Raw genomic sequence first — 9,095 nt, 5'->3', positions numbered from 1 at the left:
TTAAATTATATTTTTGACATATTTTATATCTGGTTTTAGTCGTTTTGAAGTTTAAACTGAAAACATTTTACCATCCGCTAAGTGCATGTAGGGGAAACACTGCGAACACACACACATATATGCACTACTTTGTGTGGGAAACTTCGTTTTCTTTATTGGAGGAGGATAAGAATATTATGTCCCAGAAATGACCTTCCCTAGTATGCATGCCATCTGTTACTGAAGTTGATTCAGTTGAGTAGACTAAGCTACCTGGTGTTTCTGAGAGGGTCATGTACCAGGTTAGTCAGGGTGTTTGTTCTCTGATGTAAAGAGAGACAGTATTATGAAATCTGCTCAGTGCATGTTGCCTTGGTGATGAGTTTACGCAATATATTTAAATAGCTATGAAACAGGTATTAACAGCCATAGCCTACAGTGGGTGTGGTGTCTAAGATAATCACTTGTCCTGAAAAATTTGACCAAGTGCCCTCATCTCACAGACATCATAAAAAGTGGTTTAGTTAATTTCCACTGCAAAATATTGTGAGTAATGCCAGAGCATTTCAGACAGAAACATTGTTTCTGTTTAACGTCAGATTTAAAAAAAACTTGTTTAGGATGAGAATGGTATCCTTAAAATGAACTAGGCTGTGTAAATGCCCACTGTAACTCAAGTTGTTCAGTTGAGTATGCTAGGCTACCACCTGTGTTTATTCTTCGATGCAGTGTTATGAAATCTGCTCTCTGCAAGTTGCCGTGGTGATAAGTTAACACAGCGTCATTGGATGGTTACAAAAGCAAAATAGTAGGCGGCTAGGCACCTATAATAAAGTCAACCATCCTTGACCCTGTGAAGTTATTCAGTCCAGATAGGATGCCGGGCAGGGAGGGGGCTGTATCCGTGTTGTTGGGAATAGGTGTGGAGTTAGTGTGTTTGCTCTTTATGTTTGCCTGTCAAAGGGAGGGAGAGGGGTGTGGTGGCAAAGTGAAACGGGAGGCGGGCTGGTACAGCCATTGCCCAAGCCCCCTCCCTGTTTTTGCTCTGTCTGTCCTCGCTCTCTTTGCTCTGTCTGTCCTCGCTCTCTTTGCTCTGTCTGTCCTCGCTCTCTTTGCTCTGTCTGTCCTCGCTCTCTTTGCTCTGTCTGTCCTCGCTCTCTTTGCTCTGTCTGTCCTCGCTCTCTTTGCTCTGTCTGTCCTCGCTCTCTTTGCTCTGTCTGTCCTCGCTCTCTTTGCTCTGTCTGTCCTCGCTCTCTTTGCTCTGTCTGTCCTTGCTCTATTCCCCAGGCCCACCATATTCTCTCGCTCTCACTGTCCCTCTTCCCCTCTCTTGCGCTCACCACATCTCTCTCTGTCCATCTTCTCTCCCTGTAACTCCATGTCTTTAGAGCTTAAATTGTACAGCTTTATCCTCACTCTCACAATCCTTCAATCCACCCCTTACCACCTGTCTAATCACAGTACCCCTCCCTCCTCTCTCTGTTCTTTTTCTGCCACTCCCTTGTGGACTGACATGTCTCTATTACCAGTCCTGTCTTTCTCTTTCCCAGCATGACTGCTGTCACTCACTGTGGCCTTTTAATAAACCCACCTCTGTTCCAGACCCCTGTTCCAGACAGCAGCACCTAGAACTTGTGTTAGGCTTTGGTGGGATACCGTATATACAGTGCGTTCTTGACTTTTTCCACGTTATGTTACAGCCTTATTATAAAATGGATTCAATTCAAATGAAAATCCTCATCAATGGACACACAATACCCCGTAAGGACAAAGCAAAAACAGTTTTTTAGAACATTTTGCAAATGTATAAAACATTTAAACCTTCCCTTATTTACATAAGTATTCAGACCCTTTGCAATGAGACTCGAAATTGACCTCGGGTGTGACCTGTTTCCATTGATCAGCCTTGAGATGTTTCTACACCTTGATTGGAGTCCACCTGTGATCAATTAAATTGATTGGACATGATTTGTAAAGGCATAAACCGGTCTGTATAGAGTCCCACAGTTGACAGTGTATGTCAGAGCAAAAACCAAGCCATGAGGTCGAAGGAATTGTCCGTAGAGCTTTGAGACAGGATAGCATCTTGGCACAGATCTGGGGAAGGGTACCAAAAATGTCTGCAGTTTTGAATGTCTCCAAGAACACAGTGGCCAGGGAGGTGACCAAGAACCCAGTTGTCACTCTGACAGAGCTCCAGAGTTCTTCTGTAGAGATGGGAGAACGTTCCAGAAGGACAACCATCTCTGCAGCATTCCACCAATCAGGCTTTTATGGTAGAGTGACCAGACGGAAGCCACTCCTCAGTAAAAGGCACGTGGCAGCACCTAAAGGACTCTTAGTTCATGATGAAACTTAAGATTGAACTATTTGACCTGAATGCCAAGCGTCATGTCTGGAGGACACCTGGCACCATCCCTACTGTGTATTTCTGAATGCACTGTACTTTATACCAGGGTATTTGAAAATTGCCACGTGAAGTTTTCAAAACAATTTAATGTTTGTAGCTACTTAAGTTAATAGCTGCAGTCAACTTGTGCAGTACATTAGGAGATAAAGCCGATTGCGTTCTTCATTTCAGCTGTCACATTATTTTACATTATGAAGCGTAGTTCCCCAGAACAGTTGAGCCAGTCATGTGTTTGCTTGTAAATAACACAACGGGAGGAAGCAGGTCAATGTGTTCTATATCTATCAGAGTCTCTCTTCTGCAGCGCACATGAGATGAATTTACACTACAATTCACTATTAAATGTTTGCCATCTGATATCTTATGTCTTTCTGCCAGAAATCAAAAAGTTCTGGGTGAGTTATCTGTACATTGCCAGTTTTCCCTGTGCTTCCGACTTGTTTTTTTCCCCTCCTCTGTTCTTCTTCCCCTCTCCTCTGTTTTTTAAACTTTATTTAACCAGGCAAGTCAGTTAAGAACAACTTCTTATTTACCATGGTGGCCAAACCCGACCGACGCTGGGCCAATTGTGCGCCTCCCTATGGGACTCCCAATCATGGCCAGATGTGATTCAGCTGGGATTCGGACCAGGGACTGTAGTGTCGCCTCTTGCACTGATATGCAGTACCGCTGCACCACTCTGGAGCCACCCGAAAACACGCTGCTCTTCCTTCAGAAAAGCCTTCATCACAACTTTGTTAATTTGCACAATTTCTCTCATTCATTCTTGCTTGTAAATTACATTCGGTAGCTACTGGCTATGGTTGTATAGCATTATGAGCTGGATTTGCCTGTCTTTGCAAGTAGTTTGTTTGTTTTCGTTCGTTAACATTTAGCTAACAGTGTGTGATTTCGCTATTATTTTGTGCAAATTTTGTTAGCATTCTGGTAATAGAGGCCCAATTTGCCTTTCTTTTTTCCCGCTGCCCAACCCTCCCCCCATGCCAGTAAATCCCAGGGTGAGAGAAGGATGGTAATAGCCTGTGGTCTAATAATTTATCTGGCCCCCAGGCATTGAGTCTATACACTGGACTAGCAGACCCTGCCCAGTGTCCAAGATAGCCCACGTTCTATTATTAACCTAACTAGATTCAGCAGCACACTATTTTCATGCTCCCTCAAGCAGATGGTGATCATTTGCACCACAGATCAACATTTGTCATCACCTGTTTCTGTTCTACACATGGTTAGATTGCATGTTTATACCGAATACCTACAGTTGAAGTCGGAAGTTTACATACACTTTAGCTGGAGTCATTATAACTTGTTTTTCAACCACTCCACAAATTTCTTGTTAACAAACTGTAGTTTTTGTGCATGACACAAGTAATTTTTTCAACAATTGTTTACAGACAGATGATTTCACTTATAATTCACTGTATCACAATTCCAGTGGGTCAGAAGTTTGACTTGTGTACAAACAATAGTACACAAGTATTAACACCATGGGACCACGTAGCTGTCATACCGCTCAGGAAGGAGATGCGTTCTGTCTCCTAGAGATGAACGTACTTTGGTGTGAAAAGTGCAAATCAATCCCAGAACAACAGCAAAGGACCTTGTGAAGATGCTGGAGGAAACAGGTACAAAGGTATCTATATCCACAGTAAAACGAGGCCTATATCAACATAACCTGAAAGGCCGCTCAACTACTTCAGTGACTTCCTACAGTAGATAATGGGTAGGCTGATGCCAGCAACTTCCTACAGTAGGTAATGGGTAGGCTGATGCCAGCGACTTCCTACAGTAGATAATGGGTAGGCTGAAGCCAGCGACTTCCTACAGTAGGTAATGGGTAGGCTGATGCCAGCGACTTCCTACAGTAGGTAATGGGTGGGCTGATGCCAGCAACTTCCTACAGTAGGTAATGGGTAGGCTGATGCCAGCGACTTCCTACAGTAGGTAATGGGTAGGCTGAAGCCAGCGACTTCCTACAGTAGGTAATGGGTAGGCTGATGCCAGCGACTTCCTGCAGTAGGTTGAAGCCAGCGACTTCCTACGGTAGGTAATGGATAGGCTGAAGCCAACGACTTCCTACAGTAGGTAATGGGTGGGCTTTTTCCTGAAACCCTTGTCAGGTTGCGTATCTCACTCGCTGTTGTCTTGTTCAACAATGGCCCCTCAGAACACATTGTAGAAGGACATAATAAGGCCTTTCTTAAGGGCACGTGAGTGATTCTAGTCATTTTCAACAGTTTCTCTTTGTGCCCCTGTGTTGTGTATAGGAGTGTTTTGCTATGTAGAAAATGTTGGATGAAATGTTTTTTTCTTTGCAAATCCTTAAGAATGACCTGCAAGGTGAGCTCTTTCATAGGCTGAAGAGTTAGGCTACAATCTTCATTGTTTGCCTGCTTACCAGGCACACCCATCAGCTGGCACACAGCATTATTCACACTGATGTGACGGTAAATGTTATAACGCCCATGTTATTGTGTTTTTTTAACAATAGCATCTAGTAGAGGTCGATCGATTTTAATTGGAATGGCCGATTTCAAGTTTTCATAACAATCGGAAATCTGTATTTTTGGGCTCCGATTTCCGATATATATTTTTTTAATATATACCTTTATTTAACTAGGCAAGTCAGTTAAGAACACATTCTTATTTTCAATGACGGCCTAGGAACAGTGGGTTAACTGACTTGCCTAGTCATTTCTCTTGCGTTCATTGCATGCGGCGTCAGGGTATAATCAACAGTTTGGGCTGCCTGGCTCATTGTGAACTAATTTGCCAGAATTTTACGTAATTATGACATAACATTGAAGGTTGTGCAATGTAACAAGAATATTTAGACTTAGGGATGCCACCCGTTAGATAAAATACCAAACGGTTCCGTATTTCACTGAAATAATAAACGTTTTGTTTTTCGAAATGATAGTTTCCGGATTCGACCATATTAATGACCAAAGGCTCGTATTTCTGTGTGTTATTATGTTATAATTAAGTCTGATTTGATAGAGCAGTCTGACTGAGCAGCAGCAGGCCCGTAATCATTCATTCAAACAGCACTTTAGTGCGTTTTGCCAGCAGCTCTTCGCAAGCACAGCGCTGTTTATGACTTCAAACCTATCAGCCTGATGGCTAGTGTAACCCATGTGAAATGGCTAGCTAGTTAGCTGGGTCTGCACTAATACCGTTTCAAACGTCACTCGCGTTTAGATTTGGAGTAGTTATTCCCCCCGCGGCTTTTGTGGAGCGATGGGTAACGATGCTACGAGTGTGGCTGTTGTCTATGTGTTCCTGGTTCGAGCCCAGGTAGGGGCGAGGAGAGGGACAGAAACTATACTGTTACACTGGCAATACTATAGTGCCTATAAGAAGATCCAATAGTCAAAGGTATATGAAATACAAATGGTATCGAGAGAAATAGTCCTAGAAATACTATATTAACTACAACCCAAAACCTTTTACCTTGGAATATTGAAGTCTCATGTTAAAAGGAACCACCCACTTTCATATGTTCTCATGTTCTGAGCAAGGAACTTAAACGTTAGCTTTTTTACATGGCACACATTTTTACATGGCACATATTGCATATTGGCACATATTACTTTCTTCTCCAACACTTTATTTTTGCATTATTTAAACCAAATTGAACATGTTTCATTATTTATTTGAGGCTAAATTGATTTTATTGATGTGTTATATTAAGTTAAAATAAGTGTTAATTCAGTATTGTTGTAATTGTCATTATTATAAATAAAATAAACAAATAGGTCGATTTAATCGGTATCGGCTTTTTTGGTCCTCCAATAATCGGTATCGGCGTTGAAAAATCATAATCGGTCGACCTCTAGCATCTAGCATTGTTCTGGGTGGAAACCAGCGGAAGTCATGCGATTTGTAGGAATTTTCCAATCTCTGTCTCATCTTCTGTCTTGACTGCAGACTTACCCACAAGTAACAGTGACAGTCCCCAGCAGCCCTCTTGTCGGTGCAAAGAGCAGTCTTTGTTTGTTCATTGGCATGGCTTCTATGTTTTGCTGAGTCACTATGAAATCATAGCATCTTAGCCTGGCTAGCTATTATTGAAATATTCTCTGCACACTCCTTCTCTCTACCTGGAACGTCTGGACAATGTCAGATAATAATATTTGTATCTTTTAGTACAAAACATTCCAGTATAGAGCTGGGACGGTAAACCAAAAATGATCAACACCGATCACTTACCGCAGGCATTTTGCTGATATTGTTCATTTACGAGCCTATACTAGAAACATTTGAAGTTTGAAATGAAGTAAGTTTACTAATATGGGTGATTGTTAATGGGACAATTGATGGCTACAACCATCAAACTAGTATATCATTTTTTTTTTTTACCTATTATTCTATTTATCGTTATCTCATCAATTCAGGGCAATTTATTGCGATATGGATTTTTGTCCGTATCGCCCAGCTCGATTCCTGTAGTTTTCCAAAAACTCCTGGCCATCTCTTGAACTCTATTGCATTCGTGTGGTGTTTCCATTGACCTCTCACAATGTCTTATTTGATCTGATCTCTCCTTTCCATTGACCTCTCAACAGGTCTTGTTTGATCCGATCTCTCCTTTCCATTGACCTCTCAACAGGTCTTGTTTGATCTCATCTCTCCTTTCCATTGACCTCTCAACAGGCCTTGTTTGATCTCATCTCTCCTTTCCATTGACCTCTCAACAGGTCTTGTTTGATCTCATCTCTCCTTTCCATTGACCTCTCAACAGGTCTTGTTTGATCTCATCTCTCCTTTCCATATTTGAGCTGATTGCTCCTCTTTGATCCTGGTGCTCCTCCTCCCTATGGCTACTCAGTAGGCGTGTGTTGACCATGTTCAGATCAGACCCTGTGGAAGCACAATACTCAGATTGTACCTATTGCCTCCTATTAGCTTGAGAGAGAGAGACAAACTAATTCAGCCAGTCAACCTGTTGATATTGACAGGTAGCAGCCTGATCTACAACGATAATGGCCATCCAGGACCCGGACCCCCCGGTAACTACACCTATAATAGTATGTGCAGTCTGTCAAGTCTAGCCTGTCTTTTTGTGAGAGAGGGTGTGTGTGTGAGACAATTTGCAGCTGTGTGTTTGGTTCTCTGTGTGATACACCACTGATTTTCTCTTTGTTTGCTAGAAAAGAGGGAGAAACAGATTCCCCAGACTGTGATTCAGCCACTGAACGTGTTTATATTGACAGGTAGCAGCCTGATTTACAAAGATATTGACTGGCCTGGACCAGGAAACAACACCTGTAGTATGTTGTTCTCTCACCTAGCTACCTTATGATGAATGCACTACTGTAAACAGACCAGGGTTTAAATACCATTTAGGCCATTTCAATAAGGCCTTATTTCATAGACATTTTGGAAGTATTTGAATATTAGAATGTATTTGTAAATAAACTTGATGTTTGGGCATGTATTTGAAAATACTCAAATACACAGACACATATTTATTTTTAAATACAAATATTTAAATACTCTATGCATTTGAACCCTGGCCTGCTTGGTCCTATAATGGACCTGGACCCAACACTGTGTGTGTGTGACAGATTGCATCTGTGTGTTTGGTTCTCTGTGGGCTAGGTTACTGAGTTCTCTGTGGGCTAGGTTACTGGGTTCTCTGTGGGCTAGGTTACTGGGTTCTCTGTGGGCTAGGTTACTGAGTTCTCTGTGGGCTAGGTTACTGGGTTCTCTGTGGGCTAGGTTACTGAGTTCTCTTTGTTTGCTTGGTGGTAACATAGCATAAATGCGGTTTGCCAATGGGTTAGAAAGTTTAGTCAAATTAACAGCACTGTTGTTGCACTGTGTCCATAGGGTTAGTCTGTCACTGTGTCCGTAGGGTTAGTCTGTCACTGTGTCTGTAGGGTTAGTCTGTCACTGTGTCTGTAGGGTTAGTCTGTCACTGTGTCTGTAGGGTTAGTCTGTCACTGTGTCTGTAGGGTTAGTCTGTCACTGTGTCTGTAGGGTTAGTCTGTCACTGTGTCTGTAGGGTTAGTCTGTCACTGTGTCTGTAGGGTTAGTCTGTCACTGTGTCTGTAGGGTTAGTCTGTCACTGTGTCTGTAGGGTTAGTCTGTCACTGTGTCTGTAGGGTTAGTCTGTCACTGTGTCTGTAGGGTTAGTCTGCACTGTGTCCGTAGGGTTCAAATCAAATGTATTTATATAGCCCTTCGTACATCAGCTGTACAGAAACCCAGCCTAAAACCCCAAACAGCAAGCAATGCAGGTGTTGAAGCACGTTGGCTAGGAAAAACTCCCTAGAAAGGCCAAAACTTAGGAACAAACCTAGAAAGGAACCAGGCTATGAGGGGTGGCCAGTCCTCTTCTGGCTGTGCCGGGTGGAGATTATAACAGAACATGGCCAAGATGTTCAAATGTTCATAAATGACCAGCATCGTCAAATAATAGGTCTGGGACAGGTAGCACGTCCGGTGAACAGGTCAGGATTCCATAGCCGCAGGCAGAACAGTTGGGTTAGTCTGTCACTGTGTCCGTAGGGTTAGTCTGTCACTGTGTCCGTAGCGTTAGTCTGTCACTGTGTCCGTAGCGTTAGTCTGTCACTGTGTCCGTAGCGTTAGTCTGTCACTGTGTCCGTAGCGTTAGTCTGTCACTGTGTCCGTAGCGTTAGTCTGTCACTGTGTCCGTAGGGTTAGTCTGTCACTGTGTCCGTAGGGTTAGTCTGTCTGTCCA

The 9,095-nt window shown here is 42.7% G+C and overlaps 1 protein-coding gene across 3 annotated transcripts in view; it reads left to right on the top strand.

Moving 5' to 3' along the window:
• The window catches only part of atp2c1 (ATPase secretory pathway Ca2+ transporting 1), a 35,328-nt gene that overhangs the window by 1,981 nt on the left and 24,252 nt on the right, over positions 1–9,095 (top strand). The window contains exon 1 of one of the 3 annotated variants that reach the window (XM_031836487.1): positions 7,291–7,398. The exons of 1 other annotated variant lie outside the window; for it this stretch is intronic. In XM_031836487.1, the coding sequence (XP_031692347.1) occupies positions 7,372–7,398 (27 nt within the window). In that variant the 5' untranslated portion in view covers positions 7,291–7,371. Of the gene's footprint in view, positions 1–7,290; positions 7,417–9,095 lie in introns of those variants that run through there. One more of the 3 variants, XM_020468735.2, reaches the window with a different exon arrangement.

This window comes from Oncorhynchus kisutch, linkage group LG2, assembly GCF_002021735.2.
Source record: "Oncorhynchus kisutch isolate 150728-3 linkage group LG2, Okis_V2, whole genome shotgun sequence".
NCBI classification, from domain to species: domain Eukaryota; kingdom Metazoa; phylum Chordata; class Actinopteri; order Salmoniformes; family Salmonidae; genus Oncorhynchus; species Oncorhynchus kisutch.
This window is presented reverse-complemented; position numbering and strand designations above follow the sequence as displayed.